Source organism: Brachycentrus maculatus, unplaced genomic scaffold (genome assembly GCF_059751285.1).
Source record: "Brachycentrus maculatus isolate JH-2025_06_01 unplaced genomic scaffold, ASM5975128v1 h1tg000032l, whole genome shotgun sequence".
NCBI classification, from domain to species: domain Eukaryota; kingdom Metazoa; phylum Arthropoda; class Insecta; order Trichoptera; family Brachycentridae; genus Brachycentrus; species Brachycentrus maculatus.
In genome coordinates, this window is record NW_028280786.1 from 513,839 (window position 1) to 540,000 (window position 26,162).

Genomic DNA, 26,162 nt, shown 5'->3' on the forward strand with positions numbered 1-26,162 from the left:
GCCCTGCGTGCTGGGCCCATTACACTACAGAGGCGGACAAAGATGATACCTAGCGGGTGATTACATTGTCAAATGACTTTGCCCTCATTTGTAATAAAATCTTTTGAAATGCTGGGATTGGTTAACATATTCCTACTTAATGAACTAGTCTTTGTCTGTAAGAATCAAAAATATAAATTACCATCTTTCCATTGGAATACTGTATCAATGTTGTTTCCAACACCTTTCCACATTGACATACCTCGTGGATAGTCCAATTCAACTCTTCCGATGTCTTCATCAAACCTGCAATTAAGTTCATTGTCAAATTCATATCATGGAAAAAAATGTATACATATTTTATTATTTTTAATACACGGGAAATGAGTTGAATTAAAATTTTTGAGATTTAAATAAAAAAACAATGTGTTAAGCTAAAATTTCTGAATGTTAATATTAATCTTTACTCTTAAAATATACTTTTTTCTTGAGTTTTAGTGATTAATATAAAGTTGTTTTTATGATTAATGATTTAAGATGGCAACACTTTAAATTTCATTAATTGATTCGGCAGTTACTTTGTGGTAAAATCTATCCATTTTCAATTAATATTTTACTTGATAAATACCACTATTTCTTAAAATCTACAGTGATACGTGTTTCGATGCATTCCGCATAATTTTCAAACACCGTACGGTACGTGTTTGAAAATGATGCCGAATGCATCGAAACACGTGTCACAGTACATTTTAAGAAATAGTGGTATTTACTGAGTAAAACATTAATTAAAAGTGGATACACTTTAAATTTAGCTAAAGATTTATTCCAACTAATGCCACTTTTATAGTATTTTAGGTTCTGAGTGAAGAAATACTCTGAGGTCTCTTCTTCCTAAAATATTCATCAAACATATATATTCTTTTTCAAGTAATTGGCAAAAAGGCAAATGAAATTTGAATAATATTTGAACTTACTTCCAATACATTGTTTCATTGTAGAAGTAGGTTTTGCCATTGTGTCCCCAAACCATTGCAGCATTCAAATGCTCTAAGGTATACGGAAGCCCCAAGTTGCTCAAATCCTTTGGGTATCCTTCTTCAAGCCTGTTTGCGTTGAAGACATAGTATTGTTTTCCTGCAAAAGTATTATTTATAAGACGTTTTCCGTGGTATAATATTACATTTTATAAATATTTTTATCACTGAATAGGAATATATGTATAAACTAACCAATGAAGAAAACAATTTTTCGATCTGGTCTTTCATATACAGCGTCGACATGAGTGAGGTTCTCTGGCAAACCGCTCCACATTCGGTTGATGAATGTCGGGAATCCCTCCATAACTCCCATATCCCCAATGCGCCACAAATACTGCAGAAATAATCAAAATAATAATGTATTATTGGTACAATCACATTTTTGAAAAATATGCCATTGACTAGTACAATTATATAAATGTTATCAGTTGGTTTTATTTAATGGATAAAGGCATAAGTTGTTAAGAGCTAATCGTTTATGGAGAATAGTAAAAACGTGGTGTTGAAATAAATAAAGATGTAAACCAGAGTGGCTATAATCAGTTTGGGTTTTTTTCAAATGAATAATTTATAAATGAAATAATTTTGTACATATGAATAATTAACGCATGATATAATACTCACTTGTGACTTAAAAATGAAGACTTCTCCTCTGATTAATGCCACAGCATCATAGTTAGTATTGCAAGAGTCAGGTTTGGGGGCTTTGGTCTCGGCAGTTGGAGTAACTTCAGTAGAAGGTCGTTTCTCGGGAAACCTGTCAGGTCTCCAAGGCTTGTCAGGGTGATAATAAGGTTTTTTAGGAGCATGCGGTTTTCTAGGGTTTTCAGGCTTATTGGGATAGTAAGGATGTTCTGTAGAAGTAGTGTGTGGGGTGTGAGGTCTCGCCGTAGAGTGTGGATGATGAGGTTTGCTTTCTGGATAATGTTTGTGAGTTCTTCTATCGGGATGTTCGTCAGGAGTTCTTTCAGGTACTTGAGGTCTTGCTGTTGCATGATTCGGCCATCTATCCGGATAGGTCCTAGGAGGTGTGTGTTCTGGTCTTACAGCTGGTCTTTCAGGATATTGCGGTCTTTGATCAGGGTATTGCGGTCTTTGATCCGGATATTGCGGTCTTTGATCAGGGTATCTAGGTCGCACGGGATATTCTGGTCTTCGTTCGGGCGTTCTCTCGGTGTATGTCGGCCTTCTTGGTGCTGGGGTTGGTCTGTATCTAGGGTATCCCGAGTCAGGGTACCGATCTGGATAGTGAACTGGGTACCGAGGTCGTTCAGGGCGGACTTCTGGCTTTGCAGTCGTGTATACTCTCGGAGCTTCAGTCGGTAGGTTAGCTGGTATTTTCCCCCACATTCTTCCTTCCTTGACACCTGCAATCAATAAAATATGAGTTAACTTCTAAAATAAGTATAATCATGTATAAAAGGTACCTACCTACAAAAGTATGGTACATATAGGGTTGTCAGATGAGTTTGTGAGATTTTTTTCTGTTGCAGTAATTCAATATTTGGGTATGTTGGGTATTCAGCTTACTCTTATTAAGTCCATTTCATACTTGGATGACATTTATTCTGAATATTATTATTGAAAATATTCATGACTACAACTAATATTTTGTGTTTCAACTTGATTTATTAGGGCCATTTTAGAAGCCTTCAAAAAGTGTCTTTGTTTAATATTGTAGAATTTGATACATTGTGGGTTAACTCGATGAATGGTATGTTTCGGATAAATCAGGGTATACCAATAGATAGCCTATATAAGTCATGAGAGGGCTCTATGCACTTTAAACAAATATATTATTAATCACCAATTAAGACCGATAGTATACTCAGACGACAGATTTTCAATCCCGCCAACTATGAGCTGAGATCTAAGAAGGCCCAACTTTTTGAAATATCATTAACCATGAACTTGGGTTTATTGATGATTGATATGTTTATTGTATGGATTCCCATATATTTTATCTTACAAAAATTAAATATATCATATTTTTAACATACCATACATATTCTGGATACCCAGGCGATCATCTTCAGGAAGCTGGAAGTTAGGTTTCAGGCCCTGGTACCAAGGGTACATAAGGGCACCTTCTACAGAGCTATGGCTGAGACCGAGGGAATGTCCAAATTCATGAGCAGCGACTGCAAATAGTGATGTACCTGAAAAAAAAAGAAATCTTAGTGTTGTGATTGATACAAAAGTGCTTTATTTTGAAAATGTATAATATATTGAAAACATAGAAAACTCAAGATTTGATTTCTTTAATGAAAAACATACATTTAAATTTTTTTATAATTTACATATCGCTCACTCCTTTCAAAAACGTCATAAATCAAAAAACTTGATTTTTCAGGAGAACGTTTTTAAAGTTTAAAAATATAACACAATGTATTAAAAATAAATATCAAGCCACTTATTGAACTTTTTACTATGCCACAGATCTATTTAGGTAAAACCTGAAGGTTTTTTCTCCATTTGAAAAATATTTAGTTTATTTAAAAAAATAATAAAACAATACCTTTTCTTCAAAATGAAAAAACAAAATTTTCTGCCCTGTAGCGGGTAAATATTAACTTTAAAATATGCCTCTTTTGCTTGGATATAGTACATTTTCTGGGCATTCCGAAAACATGTACAACTGAAAATTGTCGATTTTTGATTTATGACGTTCTTGAAAGGAGTGAGCGATATGTATATTTACTAAATACTAAAATACATAGCGATTCTGTTATTTAGCAATTTAATTCATCAGATAACATAAATAGAGTTCGGACAGTCGAAATAGATTAAGAACTGTTAAATTATAATATTTATAATAATAATAAAGCAATATAAAAGGGAGGTTTTGATTGTTATTATTAGAACCCGCAATTACGATTCTAGGCTTCATATTTTTTAACGTAAATTTTTTTAAGAACTACGTTTAAATTTTAAAGAATCTCATATTTTTAACTTTTTGTTGTTATTTTATTATATAATTTAACATTTTAACTAAGTAGTGTAGATAGATTGAATTACTTGTAATATAAAATTACTTGTATTCAGTAAAAATAAATATCGCTCACTCCTTTCAAGAACGTCACAAATCAAAAATCGTCAATTTTCAGTTGTGCATGTTTTCGGAATGCCCAGAAAATGTACTTTATCCCAGCAAAAGAGGCATATTTTTAACTTAACATTTACCCGCTACTGGGCAGAAAGTGTTGTTTTTTCATTTTGAAAAAAAGGTATTGTTTAATTGTTTTTTTAAATTGCACAGTAAATAGTTCAGTAAGTGGCTTGATATTTATTTTTAATACATTGTACATATTATATTTTTAAACTTTAAAAATGTTCTCCTGAATGTTTCAAATGGAGAAAAAACTTCAGGTTTTACCTAAAAAGATCTGTTGCACAATAAATAGTTCAGTACATATTCATTGTACATATTATATTTTTAAACTTTAAAAATGTTCTCCTAAATGTTTCAAATGGAGAAAAAACCTTCAGGTTTTACCTAAAAAGATCTGTTGCACAGTAAATAGTTCAGTAAGTGGCTTGATATTTATTTTTAATACATTGTACATAATATATTTTTAAACTTTAAAAATGTTCTCCTGAATGTTTCAAATGGAGAAAAAACCTTCAGGTTTTACCTAAAAAGATCTGTTGCACAATAAATAGTTCAGTACAATTCACATTGTACATATTATATTTTTAAACTTTAAAAATGTTCTCCTAAATGTTTCAAATGGAGAAAAAACCTTCAGGTTTTACCTAAAAAGATCTGTTGCACAATAAATAGTTCAGTAAGTGGCTTGATATTTATTTTTAATACATTGTACATATTATATTTTTAAACTTTAAAAATGTTCTCCTGAAAAATCAAGTTTTTTGATTTATGACGTTCTTGAAAGGAGTGAGCGATATATCATAAATAAAATAAAGTAAAGACACCAAAAAGTGTTTTTTGTAGGTATCATCTTCCTTTTTTCTTCCTTTTTACTTCCTTTTTACACCTATTGATTTCTTATATACTCGTTAGAAATATAAGTCCAAAAGTAATGTTAAATTTATCTACACTACGCGATAAATAACTTGTTAACTATTCACTGTAATCGCAATCCTCATACTGTTTTCTTCAAACTTTTCTTATGATGCTCTTCATAAAGTAGTAATATTATATAAAGTGATTCACAATCTTTGCTATGTTTATTTTAAATAAATAAATTTAAATTAGTACAGTATGCTAGTATCTTATGTTTTTTTTCTTCACTTCGCTTTAATAGAGTATGTTTATAATTCAAACGAAGATTAAAAACAGAATAATCGAACATGTACCATAAGTAGGTATTACTAAATATATAAATAAATAAATTTTGACTGTACTCGTCTCTTGTAAATACCATATGCAAAAGGATTTATATAAATAAAACTATTTCAACCACTACAGGGTTGGTTTCAGAATTCAGTCAATAAACTCATACGATATATACAAGGAAAATAGATTATAAGGCCGATTCTGCTACCTTCCTAAATTTTAAAGGTATAATAAAAATATGTAAAAAGTACTATCTACTATGTTTTACAAAAATACGCCTTTCAGAATTTTGGCAGTTTTCGTATATGTACCTGCATTCATAGTTAAAATAATTTCTCTTTGATTTTAATCAGATTAAATTATTTAAGAAAAACGTTTACATTTAAGTGATTGCATCAATGTTTAAGAAAATCTAACAAACTTGTAATTTATTTTTTGGAAATACCACATTATCATCAAATCATTAAATGTTGATCTGCTATTATTCTATTATAGTTAATTTTTTTAAGACATGCCATTTGTAAATAAATTTTCAATTCTAGTTGTTTTTAGAGCGATAATATTTTAATTGAATTAAATAATAATAAAACTTGATCAAGTTTATGAAAAAATGTTCTTTTTACATTATATTTTTATATTCAAATCAAGTTTTATTCAAATAAACAAGGGAAAAAGACCACTTTTTGTTACGCCTGATTTCTTGTCAATATAATTTGTCAAATAAAAGTAATTCTGTTTGAGAATTGATAAAATGAAAATGAATAGTTTAAAATTTGTAAAATAATACCTTTATATCGTATATATTGTTATTTTATTCAAAAATTAATTTAGAATTCAAAAATTTATTTCAATGCATCTCTCAACCAAATATGTGACGAATAAGTAAAAGGGTGTAAACATGATCAATTAGGGGGCTAGCTCAGAGACTGGAGGGTGGATTCCTTTTGAATATTGATCATATTTTTGCCTATATGTATTCAGCTGGCTGATCTCTGTCTTTTAACATAAACAGATCAGTAGCAGAATAGCACCATATGTATTCCTCTGTGTGTAATATGCGTACAAGAAGGGGGGAATATGTTAGTTCTAACCTAATGTTGATAAACACATAACTATAAACACGAAAGCGTAGTCAGTTTTTAAATTCCTCTTCAGCCATTGGGGTAACATTTTTAGATCCGAATCTCACGAATTTTATTATTAGAATTATAGAACAACACAATATGAATTATAAATATCAATGAAGTCAGATATGCGGAGAAGCAGTCGCCGGTAAGAGAACTTCTATGTAACTTTTCTTTCACAGTTTTTTACGAGAGAAGTTCACATGTATTATAAAAATATTTTTTTTAGTTCGGAAAAGAATGATCAATCTGAGACTTCGTGGTTATTTCACATTTTGCAAACACACGCGTTTGTGAGCGGAATTATTCTCGTAACAAATTGGAATCGGTCACGTGTTTTGAACACCAACTGGCTATTTTTACTTGCGGTATCAGGAAGTAAATGTTTCGATTATTTTAATAGACTAATTCCCCTAATTTCTATTATTTTTTTTTAAATGGAAATAATAAATATAGTTATCGGATTCGACTTTTATATTTAAATAAATAGACAAAATTAGAAAATACATCACAGCAGTCAATGAGTATGTGAAAATATATGTGTATGTGTGTGTTGTGTGTATACGTAAGTAAGTAATCGTGAAACATATTTCACAAAAAAAGAGTAGATTTTTGTTGTAAATTATCCCTTTTATATTTGAAATTTTGGACAAAGAACAAACGTTAATTATTAAAATGTCTGCTAATTTCCTCTAAAAACAGGGTAGTAAAAATACAGCCTTTTCAGATATGATTGAGTGTTCAATATTCAATCAATCTATCAGATTACTTATTAATGGAGCCGAGAAAAACGTCGCGTCAGCGTCCGTAAGATGCGCTAATTTCATTATTCCTCGACGCGAACAAAATGGGGATTTCCTTTGAAAATTCGATCCCTGAAAGAAATTAATTCTTTTGTAAGCCCCGAGAGCGCGACTCCGCCGGCCTTAGTTCAATATGAAACTGATTTAATAACTGCACTCCATTCTTCAGATTATCCAAAAAATTTAAAGCTCTCTAATATATCACGCGGATAAGGCTCGTGCCTTGATTGGTATACAATAGTTAATAAGTCTTTCCAACATAAGTTGGCATCTATAGAACCAATAACATGTTACAGAATACTAAAAAAAAGTAATTTTTTTGACATCCCAACATAAATGAAGAAGAATATGGAAGTCTGGGCATTTACGGGGCTTACAACCGTCAGAGGCATGATTAAGTGATCACTTTACACACGTGTAACATTCACCAATTTTACCCATTGTTGACAACCACACCACTCAAATTCTTGGAAGAATTCACGTGTGTAAAGTGATTTAAACCAGCCAATGACGGTTGTAAGGCCCGTAAATGCCCAAACTTCCATATTCTTCTTCATCTTTGTTGAGAAACAAATAATATAAAAAATAACTCCTATAATTTGAGATAATCCAGATTTGTGAACAAGAATGTATTTGGACACACTCAAAATTTTGTAAACTTACAAAACGATTTATTTTCACTTTTTTGTCAAGCTTTTAATCAAATTAATTTAAAAGCTTTTAATTACTATAGGTGTCTCAACTTGAGATGAAACATATATTGTTTATATGAAAGAAGATGGAAGTCTTAGCATCCCAGGAAATTTCACAAACTTATGAAATTATAATACAAATATAAATTCTTTTTCTTTTATGAGAGTTGAATTTCTAATAACTAAAAACTGATCTATGATTTTATTTATGATTTTATACTTATACAATATACCATATATATTGTTGAAAACTTAATAACAACCACAATAATGGTAATGAAATATCGGACGTGCTGAGGAAATTTTATCATTTTAATAATATACCAAATAAGATTAGCACGAAGCAAAACTCGCAAGAAAAAGGTTCAACTGCGATTATACTCGTGATATTGAGTTGGAAACGTTCACGGTTATTTTATACATCATAATAATAATAAAAGTTTCCATCGAATTATGCTTCAAAATTGTAATCACAAAAACGGTGTTTTATTAAAAATGTATACCCATTCCGTGCACCGAAAAGAAAATTGGTTTATAATGAATAAATCAATAATGTTATGTAAGTATAGGCAAGGTTGAAATAATACGTATCATATAACGTATGTACATAATTATCAATAATTATACACTATTATAATACAAATACATTGCATTACTCCTACCAACAATTTATTTGATGTAGGACTCTATTAAACCAACTTTTTACTAAATTTTTTCGTCTAAAGTATAATCCCAATACCAAGTACGCTACAACAAAAATTATTGATTCAGCGTTTAATTTGAAGAATTCCATAAGTATTACATTAAATATTGAAATCAAAAAATTATTTTTAGGGTCAACTAAGTTGTACATATTATTTAAAAAAAGATAAAAAAAAAAAAAATTGTCATGAGAATTGTTCGCCTTGTTAGGGCAATATCAAACTACTGTCCATTAACAAGGCAAAAAAATTGTCATGACGAATACTAAAATATAATATATATTTTTTGTGTTTTAAAAAAAATATACAATTTAGAAGACCCTAAAAATCAGTGTTTGATTTTAATATTAAAAATGTCCTCAGACAATATGACAAAGATATTTTTTAATACTATCGTTTAATACCTGGCATTCAAGATAAGAAATTTGGTGAAAATACATATATGGAAAAGGAGTACAGCTCCAAAATAGAAGTACCACTGGTGGATAGCTCCGCGTGTAAATAATGTTAATCAAGTGTTGAAAATGGCGGAGTAGCAAAATATAGGCGAAATTACAGAAACGGGGAGCGATAACAGCAAACAACGGCCAGCAGCTTCCTGTTGGCCAACTGCCATGGGAGATAAACACCAGAGGATGCGATAAGCCGGAAAATATTATTCCGAATCCGGCAAAAAGAGAATGTCCAAAAATGTGTTCAGGTATCTGAGGGAGATTATTGCGATTGGAGGCGCAACGCACTGGACTCTGGACCCCAACATGGGTTCATGTACAGGGTGTTTAGTGAGCCGCATTTTAGGGAATAACCAAAAGGTAGCACTATTTTCGTATTTCTTAACATTTCTCAGTCCTGTTTGATTATTTTACTAAGAGCAAAAACGTACCGTTTGTTATGGAGTGATATACCCAAAAAGCGAACAGAATGTAAAAATTAATTTATCACCATTTTGCGTCAAATATTTCCTGGACGCGTCATGTAGAAACTTATAAGTTAGTAACTTATTCAACTAACAAATATATCACAAATAAAGGGTTCATCTTATACACATTTATAAGTCATTCAACAGTAGGATTTTTACCTTTATTATGAGCATTAAAGGAATACAACATTTTTGAGAGCGTCTATTTCATTATTGTTCAATAATACTTGATTTTTCTCCACTTAGTTGCATACATAAAGATTTTTATAGATATTTCAACAAAGATGAATAAGTTTTTATTGAGATGAGAATACGGAAGTTTGGGTACTTTCTTTAGCTTTATATATTCCAAGACTTATTTAATATAGATATTTTAATATTTTTTGTCAAGCATGTTGAGGTATTAATAAAAAAAGACCAATGGAACAATGTATTTGTGTGTGTATGTGTGTCCTATGTATTTAATTTCACTTCAAATTGTTTTGAGCACACTGTTATTTTCTATAATATTTTCTTGAATGTCCTTTTTTCATTGTATTGAAAATAATGTATATTCCATATGAACCTTAGAGGCTTGCACCCTTTAATATTTGGAATAAAGGTAAATGAATGAATATAATTAGATATTTTATTTATTGTTTCGGCATTAACTTTGTGGTAAGACATGTTACAATGATTAAAGAAAACACTTGTTTATCTGAATGATGGAAGTTTAACTTCTGAAACATGTAGTCTATAATAAAACTCAAGTGGTAAAAAACAAGTGTTTTCTTTAATCATTGTAATATAATTAGACATCAACTTTGTATTATAATTAAAATACAAAACTGATTATTTGGAAAAACAACATTCATTGTTTATTGTAAGAGTGTTATAGTATACGTACAAAGATATGGACTTATTTAAAATAATGTTGGTAAAAATATTTAAAAAAATTAACACGTTCCTCAGTGAATGAAATCTCACTGCAACTCACATGCAGGAAAAATAATATCGGATATATCACTCACTCCTTTCAACAACGTCAAATATCAAAAAACTTGATTTTTCAGGAGATCGTTTTTAAAGTTTAAGAATGTAATAAAATGTATTAAAAATAAATATCAAGCCACTTATTGAACTTTTTACTGTGCAACAGATCTTTTTAGGTAAAACCTGAACGTTTTTTCTCCATTTAAAAAATATTAGGGATATTTAAAAAAAAATAAACAATACCTTTTCTTTAAAATGCAAAAACAACACTTTCTGCCCTGTAGCGGGAAAATATTAAGTTAAAAATATGCCACTTTTGCTAGGATATAGTACATTTTCTGGGCATTTCGAAAACATACACAACTGAAAATGGAAAAAATCCACGTTCATGCATCTCCTCATACATACCAGTTGATTGTTACGACTCCTAACCTGACCACTTTCAAGTATTTGGCATACCTGATCGTGTCATGATTTTCTCGGTCTTCCTCTGCTCTTTTTTACATTTACATTCGCCTCATAAATTTGTTTTACCGTTCTTTCCTCACTCATTTGTTCTACATGTCCAAACCATCCCAACACACCTTTCTTAATTTTATCGATAATGCTTATCTCAGCTTTGCATTCCTTCCTTATTTCACTATTCGCACATCTATCATACATCGTTTTGTTGCACATTCTTCTAAGAGATCGCATTTCGACTGCATTCAGTCTACTTTCATCCTTTTTTCTAAGGAGTGAGCGATATTACTTAAACAGGAATTTCTTTGAATTAAAAAAAAAATTCAAGGATTTTAAGAACTTACCGTCATCAGTTTCCGATGCATCGCTGAGCAACCAAACTTCTTCATCGTCGAAATGTGCGTCCCCACCCCTCCCACTGCCCGGGAAGAATGCGTGCGCCAGAATTTGACCGCGACCATCGAACGGGTAGTTGTCATCATGATACTTCCTGAAATTCAAAATTAAATTACCTGTTTGTTTATTTAAAACCCAGTATTCGTTAAGTAGCCACTTTATTTAAAACCCAGTATTCGTTAAGTAGTGTAATGTAGTGTAATGGTCCGCCTCCGTATTGTAATGGTCAGCACGCTCGGCTACCGTTCTGGAGGACCCGGGTTCGATTCCCAGGGGGGGTAAGAATAAATATGAGTGATTTTTTCACTGTAATATTTATTCAATATTACCCTGGACTGGTACTTGAAGCCGAGGGCTGATCACCTTTCCTTCATGTGTAAACGATCAAGATAACGCTGCGTTTATATGACGCAGTGCCCTATGCACCATTGGGGTGCGGTAAGGGTTTTATTTATTTTATATATTCGTTAAGTAGCAACTATATTTTCTCTAAATCCACGTAACATTTTACGTAAAAGATTTTTTTTAAAAAACATCGATTTTGTTATTGAAAGTTAAGGACTTAAAAAATATATAAAAACATTTTTTCCATACATATTTTTAAAATATGATCACTCCTGCGGTCCAGGGCAATATTAAATAAATATTAGAGTGTAAAATCATCAATATTTATTTTCACCTCCTCCTGAGAATCGAACCCGGGACCTCCGGCACACTAGCTAACACGCTAACCATTACACCACGGAGGTTCATTGCGCATTGCCTTCATGTAAGTAACGATCAAGATAACAATGCGTCAATAAGATGCAGTGTCCCATGCACCATTGGGCGCGGAATAGGATTAGAAAAAGAAGTAGAATTCCAAAAAACAAAAAGATGTCTTATAAACATTTTTTAAATATAGCGTGAGCACATGGCCAGCCCTGAGCGCAGCTGAACGCATTCTGATTTGAAGCATTGAGACAAGCTTGAGATCTAAGCCTTAAAAATCCATTAACACCATTTAAGAATTAATAAAGGGTGTAAAAGTAATAAAGGGTGACGCTCAAATTGAATCAAATTATCATTGACTGGTTCAGCAGTCACTTTGTGGTAAAATGTATCCATTTTTAATTTCAGTTTGACTTATTAAATACCACTATAATCGACAAACGGTGTTTGAAAATGATGCGGAATGCATCGAAACACGTGTCATAGTAGATTTTAAGAAAAAGTGGTATTTACTAAGCAAGACTGAAATTAAAAATGAATCAAAACATTTTTCATTACACGTCTCGCTTGCCATTTTGCACACTTTTGTATGCCAAAATTTAAAAATCGTAGCGGCATTAATAATTAATACATCTTTTTTGGATAAATTTGAGAGTGTATTAACAAATAATAAAATATAAAAGAAACTTGTTTGTTTCAATAATTTATACACTATAAACTTAGCTGCGAGCCCTGTGTAAAAAAAAGTATGGGAGGAGAAAAGGGCGTTAGAATAATATAGAGAAAATAAAGTAGAATTATAAAACGAACATAAAATTGCGTTGAATTAAATTAAATTATGCTAATAGCGCTTTTCTGTGTTATATCGTGAGTCGTTAGCACTTTTTAGTGACGAGAGCTTACTGATCATATTGCAGCATCCATAATTATGCATAAAAAACCTAGTCGAACTTTTGTGAAAATGTAAGAACTTTGATAAAAGAAATGTGTCAGAAAAATATGTACATTAATTAAATTAATACCTTTTTTCAATGTTAAACTTTTGTCTTATTACAATGTGTAGTTGTTAGCGTATTTGGCTACCGTACTAGAAGTTTTGCATTCGATTTCCAGGAGAGTAAAAATATAAATAAATGTAAGTGATTTTTCACTCTAATATATATTTAACATTACTGTGGAAAAGTGTCTGATAGATTTTTCTTAGTCCCAGTTAAGGCCCGGTATTCATTAAGTCGCAACTAAATTTTCTCTAAATCCAGGTAACATTTGCGTAATTAAACACCGTTTTTGCGTTCAAAAAATCAAAAATGAAATAATTACCTGGTTTTGAAAAGAAAAGAGTTATTGAAATTCAATGAGATAAAAAAAATATTTTTTCCATACATATTTTCTAAGAAACAAAAAATAAAAATAAAAAAACAAAAAATTGTCGTGTCTCAACTCAACAAAAAAAGCCAACTGAGTTTTATAAGTGCGAGTTTGGCTTTAAGGAAAGAACACCTATAATAAATATCGATATATCGAATAATCTTGTGTTTGAATTTAGTGTCCAGTGTCTGAATAAAAAAAAATTACAACATTTTGAGTGTGTCCAAATACTCATGGCGTTTCTCATGTGTGTGATTATAATCCGGGATTCGGATCTCACATACTAATATAAGAGTTTCTGCTTGATAAAAAGCTTCTTTACATCTCACCAATAGATGTCTCTAGTGAAGTTTTAGTGATTCATGAACAAGGTTTCTAAATTAGTTCATATATATAGAACTTCCAAGAATTTGAGTAGTGTGGTTGTCAATAATAGGTAGAATTGGTGAATGTTACACGTGTGTAAAGTGATAACTTAAACCAGCCTATGACAGTCGTAAGCCCCGTAAATGCCTAGACTTCCATATTCTTCTTCATCTTTGATGAGATGTCAAAAAATAATATAAAAAAAAGTTAGTTAAATAATGTCGAAAAATAATATTATTTGCATATGGTATATTTGACTCATTTAACAAATACTTATACATGTATCCACAGTAATTTAGTCATAAATTATACGTGCATGAATCAGTTTTCACAAGATTTAGTCGAGTTATCGATCAGTGGGTACTCAGCGCGTTATATTTATGAAGCCCGGATAGGGTACATGATACATTGCGACATTTCATACCGTCATTTGACACTCTCTTGCTTGTTAGTATGGTGGTGTTCAGTTACCGACCGCGAAGCGTACATACTGTACGTAGGATACATAGTGATACTATGTGCTTGCAAAATACACACTTGATACGACAGTAATGTATCACGACTACCAGATAATAACGCGATCAAATAAATCAGGAATCCGAAATATTACTTTTTTTAGGGGAAATATTCCACTAACCATAGTGGTGAGTTTTAAGAACAGTTTTTCACAAGTAGACTGAATGCAGTCGAAATGCGATCTCTCAGAAGAATGTACGACAAAACGATGTATGATAGATGTGCGAATAGTGAAATAAGGAAGGAATGCAAAGCTGAGATAAGCATTATCGATAAAATTAAGATAGGTGTGTTGAGATGGTTTGGACATGTAGAACGAATGAGTGAGAAAAGAACGGTAAAACAAATTTATCAGGCGAATGTTAGTGGAAAAAGAAGCAGAGGAAGACCGAGAAAAACATGGCACGATCAGATATGCCAAATACTTGATAGTGGTCAGGTTAGGAGTCGTAACAATCGGCGGGTATGTATGGGGAGATGCATGAACGTGGAAGAGGCGAAGAATGTTTGCAAGGACAGAGTGGTGTGGCGCTCTATTCTCTCTGCCTATCCCTGCGGGGAAGCGGCGTGATTGTTAGTTAGTTACTACACTTCAATAAAGTTTCATCTTCTATGCCTACACCTGCAGAGAAATGGTATGATGATGAAGTAGAAGAAGTAGTACTAGAGTAGTAACTATGTGGTACATATATTTCTTTCGTAGTAGAGTAGTATATATATATATATATATATATATATATATATATATATATATATATATATATATATATATATATATATAATATATATATATATATATATATCAATTAACGATCAAGATAACACTGTGTTTATATAATGCAGTGCCCTATGCACCATTCGGATGCGGATAAAGGGTTGAATGAATGAAATATATACATATATAATTTGATAGTCTGTAATCTTTTTTCAAATCATCAATCAAAATCAATTTGCAAAGGATTGAAACTTGCTTTTCTTCAGTTGATTTTACTTAGATCAACATTACTTGTCTTTTCTACACCCTGCTTCTAATCTAACTAAAAATAGAGCAAGGAAATAGAAGCAAGAGGGTGGCATATTGAGATCAGGGTCGGAATATAAATTAGAGATAGTTTAACATTTAAACACAATATATTCAACGCCTGAACCAATGTTCATACTAAGCTAATTTTGCACGGGTTAAAATATAATGTAGTACGTATATCGTTTAAATATAATACGTAGATACATTATTTTAAAACTAATCTTACCGAGAGAGCAAAAATACTACAGTTATTAATGTATTAATTTTATAATATTTTAAAACTATTTTTTTAGTGATTGAGAGCAAGGTTCATATTTTATATACATAACATTTTATGGATTCATATTGAAAAATTATTTCTATTATATTATTGATTTACACTGAATTATTTTTAATGTTATATTATGCGTTTATACTGAAAAATACTTTGTTATACTATAATATAAATACTAAGTATAACTGAAAAATCACTTTTTGTTAAATGATGGGTTTATAATAAAAAATAGTTTATAAAATTGAACATAAATTAGAAAAAAATGTTATTGATAAAAAGTCTGTTAAAATAAATGTTAATAATGTTTAGTTAAATAAAACAGGTAAAATAATCATCAAATCACCGATTTTTAATGTTAGAATTGATTCGATTACTATTTTACATATTTGTACTGATGTATTGTATTTAAAATTGTAGTTTAACCATAATTTAATAAAATAACTTACATATATGTAAATAATGTCAAAAAAATCCAGCCGTCATCTCGATCCCCATAAAACATATAATATTTTGTTTTGCATATCACGTTAGTATTGCAAAATATTTTTAATTTTATACAGTATCTAGCAAGAATAAAAGACAACATCTGGCAAGATTTGATAATTACTAAATGTTGAATTGACTGATGATGTTGGTACGACAAAAACCGGTCACCGGTGAAATAAAATAAATAGGAAAAAAATTGTTGTTTTATTATAAAAAAATTCAGTTCCATCGAGAAATGTCGGTACAAAACATATATCTACATTACTGAATGAATAGTCCAATCCCTGTCTCCATGTTGTAGAAGTTTATTTTCATAGATTTGTTTTAATTTTTCTGTAAACCTCATTTTGTAAATTGAAATTCCTGTGTAATTCATTGCCTTTTCGTTTTTTATTTTTTATTTATTTCTATTCTAACTTGGTCCACAGTCCATAAAAAAAGAAATAAAACAGGTAAATAAATCGGTGTCTTCACGTGTAATGTTTTAACTCAAAATCGTGCTTGTTGAGTTATGACGTGCGATATACGAGTAAACCGCTGAAATTATAATTTGTTCTATATCAACTCGTGCGGGAACTGCTATGAGGTTATATAAAGTTTGAAAGCATAAATATTTGACGATCAATCGTTTTGCAAACGGGAGAGTATTTGATCGGCGTTTGGCATTCTTTCGGTGGGATTTTATTGCAATTCGCGAGGCGTTCGCACTCGTTTCCGACACAAATAGTTTAGGAAATAGTTTGCCAAACGATCGCCTGTAAATTGCTCGTAAGTTCAATTCTAAACCGATAACGACCGCGATCGTAAAGCGGGGACATCACCCAAGGACCAATGGGCTCGTGTTCCAATCCCTATTCTTGTGTTGGCTACGGATTACTCTGGATTTCTTCATTCCGTCCGACTGCCCGTCCACCTTGACGTCCAGAATCGAAACAGCGCATAAAAAGGCTTAAACAACCCGCACACATTAAAATACTCTCAACAAAACTTAAGAACCTTTCTATTTTGTGCCTGTTTATTACCCCCTTTTGGTTCATGAAGCTCGCGTGGTGCGGTCGAGCCTGGAGGGTCAATCAGTATTCCGTCGACGTTTTGGACATCCGTTAGGGCGAGACCGGCTTATGTCTCAGGACTTACAGAAGACCCCTACCACGAGAAAGTACTAGTAAAGAAAAACTATAAATATAAGTCTAAGAAATGCCGGGACGCGAAAATTGGAAAACGAATAAAAAGGATTTATGCAAAGTAAGATACTAAATTACGCTGCAGAGTAATACTTCAAACTTATTAACGAAAGGTTTTAGTAGCTGATAGTGTAGGAGAGGTCTATCATTTTCAGTAATAAAATATAATATGTTCACGGTAATATACTCGTATTGTAGGAATGATAAGGTGTGTCTATGGAGCCGAATCAAAAGGATTACTGTATAATTAAGGTGGAAACAAAAGTATTTCTGAAAGTTTATTGCGTGAAAATGTATTTTGGTATCTACACGCTTATTATATACAACAGATGGTTATTACTTATTGATACGCACTCGCATGTCTTCAAATCAATAAGTAACCCCCATACGTGTTGTTCTGCCACGGCTGTAAAATAAGGGGTTGATTTTTTGTCTTTTAGGCAATTGGGTCATCGTCTTTTTTGTTTTTTATTGCTGCATAAATGTGTGGAAAAATAATTCGTTTTAATTAAAAGCGATATTTTCATCGCAACAAAAAATTATTAAGTGTACCTTACAAGGTTTATACCTAAATTATTCGTAATAAGTGATTCAGAAAAATATGTATATGTGTAGAATTATTTTCATAATGAACTTGTTTATTAAAAAAAATTCCTCAATATAAATCACTCCTAGGATAAATCAAATTCTTTAACAAAAAAACATAACACTCTTCGTTATATTTAACGATAATTACAATGTTCAATGATAATAAGTAGACAATTGGAAAACTACATGCATATATGATTTATGCACTTCCTCTATACTTAAGCGGTAAATTTCAATATAAATACTTTAATCAAAAATTCTTAACCAATATAAGATTAAAAAAAAACAACACACTTACCATTACAAAAAATTGTGCAAATTGATGACAATGACAGTTGGAAGTGTCATAAAAGGAAAAGGTTTTTTTACTATTCATGTTTATAGTAACCATAAAAATAATCGTTGATTACTTACAAATAATAAATAATCGTTGATTACTTACAAATAATCGTTGATAAAATAACAACTATACAATAAAATTATATAGTTGTTATTTTATTATATAGGGTTTTCCAATAAGAGGTTTCATTTTGAATAGCCCGCTATCTGGGCAGCTGCCACTTTTGAAGCTGTCATCTTTTGACATTTGAGAAGTAAAAACTACGCGATTAATAAAAATGCAACGATACACGCTTCAACAGAGCATTCAAATTGTTAAAATTCGTCGTGAAGCACCAGCTCGTTCTCGGCCAGCAATAGTGAAACTTGTTAAAAAATTTGAGCTGTTGGGACAACTTGGTGATGTGAAGAATCGAAACCCTCAACGTGTCACTGTTTGGTGCGGTTTTTGGGCTGGCAGTGTGATTGGACCTTACTTATTAGAAAATGAGTCTGGTGCAACTGTTACGGTGAATGGATTGCGCTATCGATCTATGATTAATGATTTTTTATGGCCGGAATTGGAAGATATTGATGTGGACGACGCTTATTTTCAACAAAACGGCGCTACGTGCCACACAAGCAACGAAACAATCGCAATTTAAAAAAAAAATCCTGGCCGTGTTATTTCTCGAAGAGGTGATCACAGTTGGCCCCCGAGATCTTGTGATTAAAGCCTTGAGACTTTTTTCCTTGGGGCCACGTGAAAGATAAGGTCTATGCCAATGCTCTACAATCGATTGAAGACCTTAAAGATGGAATTCGTGAAGTTATCGAGGACATACAGCCGCAAATGTGCGAATTGGGCATGGGAAATTTCATGAAAAGGATATGGTGCTGCAAGTAGTGCCGTAGCCGTGGCGGCCATTTGGCTGATATCGTTTTCCATCGTTAATCGCATACTTTTTTCTTAACAATGCAATAAATATTCATTAATTTATCTTAAAATATACCAGTTTTTTTTCAAATATCAAAATGAAACCTCTTATTGAATAACCCTATATAAAATTCTGTTTCACCAAGAAATGTCAGTACAAAACTTAAATCTAATACGTACAATAGTATGTAAATGTGGGTAAGTATAAGTAAATAGTTGTTTAATTACAATTTTCAATGTAAAAATGTTGTAATACACAAAAACATCGTACGTAATATACATAGTAGGCTTTAATTATAACCATCCTTCACAAAATGAAATACACAGGGCTGATAGTAAAGCGAGCGGAAAATTTCTACGAAGGAGAGAAAGTAAAATAATTTGCCATTTTCGAGAAATACGCGCTGTGCTGAGGTAATTAGTAGTTTAATTAACAGCCATCCTTGTAAATCCACATACTTGGTTAAAGTTTTATCTAAATCTCGGATTTCGTAACCGAACCAAGACGCATACTTTTAAATAAATCAAATTTGTTTAATTGAACAAGAAATTGAACGCCGTGAAATATATTAAAATCATATTTAACAATAGATGAGAGGCGATATCGGTGTCGGAGCATTTACATAAAATATTTGGGAAAACGATATTTTTTATATTTTTATTATTAAATTATCGTTGATGAAAAATAATCTCACCACCGTTTTTAAGTTTATTTATTTATTTTTCAAAACATATTACATACATAAGCCATTTACATTTTTACAAAGATATATTGACAGTAAATATATATATATATATATATATATATATATATATATATATATTTATTTATATATAAATATAAATATATATATATATATATATATATATATATATATATATATATATATATATATATATATATATATATATATATATATATATATATATATATATATATATATATATATATCAGTGCACTTGACACCTGTGGCCTAGAACTAATTATCTTGCCTTTTGTGTAATCAATATACGATCATACTATCATTGCAGTACTCAATGCACCATTGATTGTGCGCGAGAGGAAATAAAAATATATAAAAGTAGACAAGTTTTCATTTTTTTTACCGTGACGTTCAGTAAGGTGAGCACTGAATCAGACATTTGAATAAAATTTCAATGCGAAAGGAGAAAAGGAATGTTTCTTGAAATATCCAATATCGTCAAGCGAAATAATCTTATAACAAAATAAGAAGGTCCGAATACATTGCGGTCAATATGGAAAGAAATCCTTTGATGTTGAATAGTTTCACGATATTTATTTACCCAATATTTTGTGAACAAAATTATTTACAACATTTTGAATGTGTCCAAAATCTGGATTATCTCCAATTACAGGAGTTATTTTCGTATTATTAATAATATTAATAACAAGTATTTGGACACACTCAAAATATTGTAAATTAATTATCAGGTCAAATTAAAAGCTTAAATAATAAAAATTAAAATGATATTATCTGGCGTTTCTCATGTGTGTGATTATGTATTAGGATTCGGAGCTCACAAACTAATAAAAGAGTTTCTGCTCAATAAAAAAAGCTTCTTTTAAGCTCGCCAATAAATGTCTCTTGTGAAGTTCTAGTGATTCAAGAATAATGTTTTAAAATTGGTTCATATTAAGTTAAAGTTTTATTTCACTTTTAATTTTTACTTCTAATTTTTATTTTTATTTTTCTTACTTCATTACTTTTAATTGTTATTACCCTTTTTTACAAACAAATTTCTATTCTGTATATATATGTTAAACCTGCACCTTTATTGTTTCTGTAAGCTTGTTGTGTTCTCATCTAATTGATGAAAAACATTCAAACAATTGATTATTATTTGATATTGCACTGTATTTCATTTATAGTAATATGTTTTTCATTATTTATGAACCATAAATAAATAAAATAAAATTTCACATTTTTGTTGAACGAATGAATAATCAAATACACACGGGTGTTAATTGATCTAATAATTCAGAATGGCTTTATTATTATTAAAATTATGTAATTCCAGATATCATTCGCCTATCTTATAATGTAATGTATCAAACGTAATAAAAATACCTAGTATTTATACCCAATATTCATAGTTAACCAATATAGATGAACAAATAAGTGAGGAAAAAACGGTAAAATAAATGTATGAGGCGAATGTAATTGAAAAAAGGAGCAGAGGAAGAACGAGAAAAGCTTGGCACGATCAGGTATGCCAAATACTTGAAAGCGGTAAGGTTAGGAGTTGAAACGATCGGCGGGTGTGTATGAGGAGATGCATGAACGTGGAAGAGGCGAAGAATGTTTGCAAAGACAGAGTGGTGTGGAGTTTTATTCTCTCTGCCTACCCCTGCGGGGAAGCGGCGTGATGGTTAGTTAGTTAGTTAGTTATTATTTTGTTGGAGAGTGGGTTGCCTAGTTCATTATAGATCAATTAAGGAACTTTTTCCAGAAGCATCTAGAAAATTTTGGAAACTATGAACACACGGCAGTGCACAACGGAGTCCTGGTTCCAACTCTAATGTATGGATGTGAAACATGGAGTTGGCAAAAGAAGGATGAAAGTAGACTGAATGCAGTCGAAATGCGATCTCTCAGAAGAATGTGCGACAAAACGATGTATGATAGATGTACGAATAGTGAAATAAGGAAGGAATGCAAAGCTGAGATAAGCATTATCGATAAAATTAAGAAAGGTGTGTTGAGATGGTTTGGACATGTAGAACGAATGAGTGAGGAAAGAACGGTAAAACAAATTTATAAGGCGAATGTTAGCGGGAAAAGAAGCAGAGGAAGACCGAGAAAAACATGGCACGATCAGGTATGCCAAATACTTGAAAGTGGTCAGGTTAGGAGTCGTAACAATCGGCGGGTATGTATGAGGAGATGCATGAACGTGGAAGAGGCGAAGAATGTTTGCAAAGACAGAGTAGTGTGGCGTTTTATTCTCTCTGCCTACCCCTGCGGGGAAGCGGCGTGATCTTTAGTTAGTTAGTTAGTTATTATTTTGTTGGAGAGTGTGTTGCCTAGTTCATTAGAGAGCAATTAAGGAACTTTTTCCAGAAACATCTGGAAAATTTTGGAAACTATGAACACACGCCGAGTGACGTCATACGTATATGCAAGATTTATTGTGTGCGACAATATTTATTTAGGTCATTTTCTAATTAAAATTCTGTACTGTATCTATTTTTTTTCCAGGCTTTCTCTATATTGTTTGATTAACATTTTCAGTTCTGGGGTTTCTCCCAATTGGTTGTAAATTTCCGCTGGTCTATTGATTATAGCAAGTTCTGCTTAAATATTGTGTTCACGATAATATTATATATTTTTTTAAAATTCTTTATTTGGCAGTCACCCAGTGAAAGGATGTTTCTGCCAGTGTCAAGTATTATTTTTATTTACAAACAACACGATATTATTAAAAAAACAATATCTTAAATGCATTATCGTTTCCAAAAATATTAGTTTTTACTTTTTATTATTATATAATTCTCACCTTAGGAGCACAAATGATGGATCGAAATTTAAAGGAGAGGCATAATTTTATCACAAAAAATATTTGGCTTTTAACTAACTAACTAACCATCACGCCGCTTCCCCGCAGGGGTAGGCAGAGAGAATAGAACGCCACACCACTCTGTCTTTGAAAATATTCTTCGCCTCTTCCACGTTCATGCATCTCCTCATACATACCCGCCGATTGTTTCGACTCCTAACCTGACCGCTTTCAATAATATGGCATACCAGATCGTGCCAAGTTTTTCTTAGTTTTTCTCTGCTCCTTTTTTCCAATTACATTCGCCTCATAAATTTGTTTTACCGTTCTTTCCTCACTCATTCGTTCTACATGTCCAAACCATCTCAAATCATCTAACATTATAATGGTGTTAACGTACAAACAATTAAAAAGTGATTGAAAATGCAAACATAAGGGATTTTTGCGCATCAAAAATAGTCACGAATATAATATTCTCTCAAAACAAGAATTTGAATTGTAAATCAATAAGAATTCACTTGATTTAATTCTGCATAACTCAGCTTCAAGTTACAATTGCGCAACAACGTGATGGAACCATAAATCAAAGAAATAAATAAAAAGTTAGGGCTTCCACCCCTGGAAGGGTTAAGGAACGAGGAGGGGGAATGTTTCAGAAGTTAAACACAAAGCTCGGAAGCTCCGTACTAAGAAGGAGCTTTCTGAAAATCACCGAAGCTTTTTCAGTCTCATTACTCATGTTGACCACCCCGAAACGTGATCAAAAATACAACCTTTACATCCCCCAAGAAAAGGGGAATGACTCGGAGGTATAACTTTATATTAATTAAAGTGGCATTTACTTTTTGGGAATACGAAAATTAACTAATATTTAGTGTTGTTGGAATTAATGATTTGATATTAACTTTTCCTGTGGATTAAAATTGCATGATGTATTATGATTTAAAATGAATAAAAAATCATAAATATTAGTATATTACATACTTGCAGCGTTTAAAAATAAATATGAGGAAAACACGTTTTTCTCAATTGTAAGTTCCATAAAAATAATTTCTGTATTCAAAATTTTGATAAAATCATGCCTAAGTATTCTTATGAGGCTATATACGATACATAAAAATTAAATATATATGTACATATGAATGCAAAATTCAAAATCTTTGTACGTATATATTAAATATTAGTAATCGTATATATGATATAACTTAAATGAATTTCTTAAAGTATGTACGTCAATGTCGAAAAATTTACTACCACTTAATTGCACCTCATGGCGCTTACAACGCAGCATCGTAAAGACACAGTGTTGTCTTAATCGTTAAATAAACTAAGGAAAAGTTATCATCCCTGCGTTTCAGGTACGAAGTGAAAAACCACTAATATTTACTTTGATTCTCCTGGGAATCGAACCCGGGACCTCTAACACGGTAGCTATAAGAGCAGAGAAAAATACAGTAAAAATTATAATTATGAGAAAAATTAAATAAATAAGAAAAATATAAAAGCTACATCTGTAATTATTTTGATTTTCAAGGGTCATAACACAAGGGCTTATTTTAATCTGGTTTTATCGTAATAGATGTAATTTGCACAAGACTTAATTGTGCATAACGCTTAACCACATTTTAACTGAATTGCAACAAACGAATATGGAAGCGTTTTATTTTGATAAAAAGTACACATGGCTATTTCGGCCGCATGTCTGTAACAGCTCGGCTGCAAAGTTAGGTCATAACGTCCCGAGGGAGCGTTTAGGGGCCCGTTTCGGGACTCGAATTGTTTACGTACAACAAAAAAACACACACGAGTGCATTTACGAACATCGCGCTGGTGTATTTTTAAGTACCATTTAAAAATAAATTAAACTTTGTTTAACATGGTGTCAAAACAAACATTCATGTTTGTTGATTGAGATGAAAAAGGAGATTATGGAAATGCATTCTCGGATAATTTTATGAATGATAGTTGTAAGAATAGCTAGGACATTCATGCTACGAATGTAATACGAATTTAATTTATATTTGAAGCACTTACTTTGTGATATTCCATTTTATAATTAAAATGTAACTTTGTTTTATAATATTCAGTAATATTTCATTATGACTTAATTATAATGTCTACCGGTTTAGCTTTTATTATAAGTATTAGCTTCGAAACCGGTAGACATGATAATTAAATAATAATAAAATAAATTATAATATGTAGTGATTTTAAAACAAAGTTGCATTTTAATTATATATATTTATAATAGGAATTGTTATATTAACTAAAATAAAGTCCTGATAACAGAACCGTTGATGCTAGTGTATTAAAAAATATAAATATTAAAAAATTGGTGCTTTAATCTAAAAACATTTCATTAACCTTTTGTTTAATGAAATGAAATATAAAAAAATTAATGGACTGATAAACAATTGTAAAATCGTTGATTTAGTAATATTTTTGATTTTCATTAAATGAATATAATCGGGGTTTTTACCCTTAACTAATAACAAAAGTTTTATTTATATCTTAAATAAGTTTAATGTTATTAAAAACAGAAGTTATTAACAGTGTTATTTTTTACTTATTGTCAATAAAATTTTCTGGCTATTCGAGTAATTGATTTATTATTATAAAAAAACGAGAATCGAGATTTGAAAGTTTAAATATTAATACGTACTTAAACAATCACACTTTATTTTACTTACCAAATATCACTTTGTTTCCCTTGTTTTAGTATATTTCGTTATTCTAGCAATAGAATAGTAAAATATCGAGATTTATAACTATGTGCTTATATATATCAAAAACAAATTATGATAATCGATTGATAAACTCAGTAACATATTCATTTATATTTTTTCAAACAAAGTCAAGACGAATAAATAATTAACGAATAATAATATTGGTAAATCGACTCAAACTATAGTAGAACCTAGACAGCGTTAAGCATTTGGTGATATTTTTAAATAAAAAAGTACTAGAATGTGGGAATTAAATTATAAGAGAGAGTGGAGAATCTAGCTCACAGCATCATTGAAGACCCTTGTGCTATAACGGAACCACATCCTATACATTGTGTATATTTTAATAAATCCTTTATACGTATAACTGAGAAATAAAATATCAACATGTTTTTCAAATCATATATATATATTTTCATTTGTATATTTTATGACCACCATATAATAATATTCTTGTGTATTATACCTGTATATAAATGGATATGAATCTGTATTCTATGTAAAATTCCGTTGCGGGCGAATAAATACATAAATAATTACAATAATACCCAAGTATATTATTATCTTATTTATTAATACCCTTTTATTGTATAACTTTATTAGCATATCATTTAAAAATATCAACACTATTAAATGCAGTGATTTTTTTCAAGGGTTTATTTTTAAATTAATAAATGAAGTGATTTCTAATTTTCTTGATTTATATTGCTTTACCTAAAAAAATCAATTGCTTTTTATACTTAAAACTAGCCCCATTTTT

The 26,162-nt window shown here is 30.9% G+C and overlaps 1 protein-coding gene across 8 annotated transcripts in view; it reads right to left on the reverse strand.

Annotated features, from left to right (window-relative positions):
* Window positions 1-26,162, reverse strand: part of LOC148312788 (matrix metalloproteinase-2-like) — a 440,260-nt gene that overhangs the window by 4,432 nt on the left and 409,666 nt on the right. For all 8 annotated transcript variants that reach the window (XM_088273051.1, XM_088273042.1, XM_088272992.1 and 5 more), the window contains 6 exons: window positions 11,334-11,479; window positions 3,017-3,175; window positions 1,641-2,383; window positions 1,209-1,350; window positions 954-1,113; window positions 182-285 (listed from right to left, as the gene is read on the reverse strand). In XM_088273051.1, coding sequence (XP_088129177.1) covers window positions 182-285; window positions 954-1,113; window positions 1,209-1,350; window positions 1,641-2,383; window positions 3,017-3,175; window positions 11,334-11,479 — 1,454 coding nt within the window. The remainder of the gene's footprint in view (window positions 1-181; window positions 286-953; window positions 1,114-1,208; window positions 1,351-1,640; window positions 2,384-3,016; window positions 3,176-11,333; window positions 11,480-26,162) is intronic.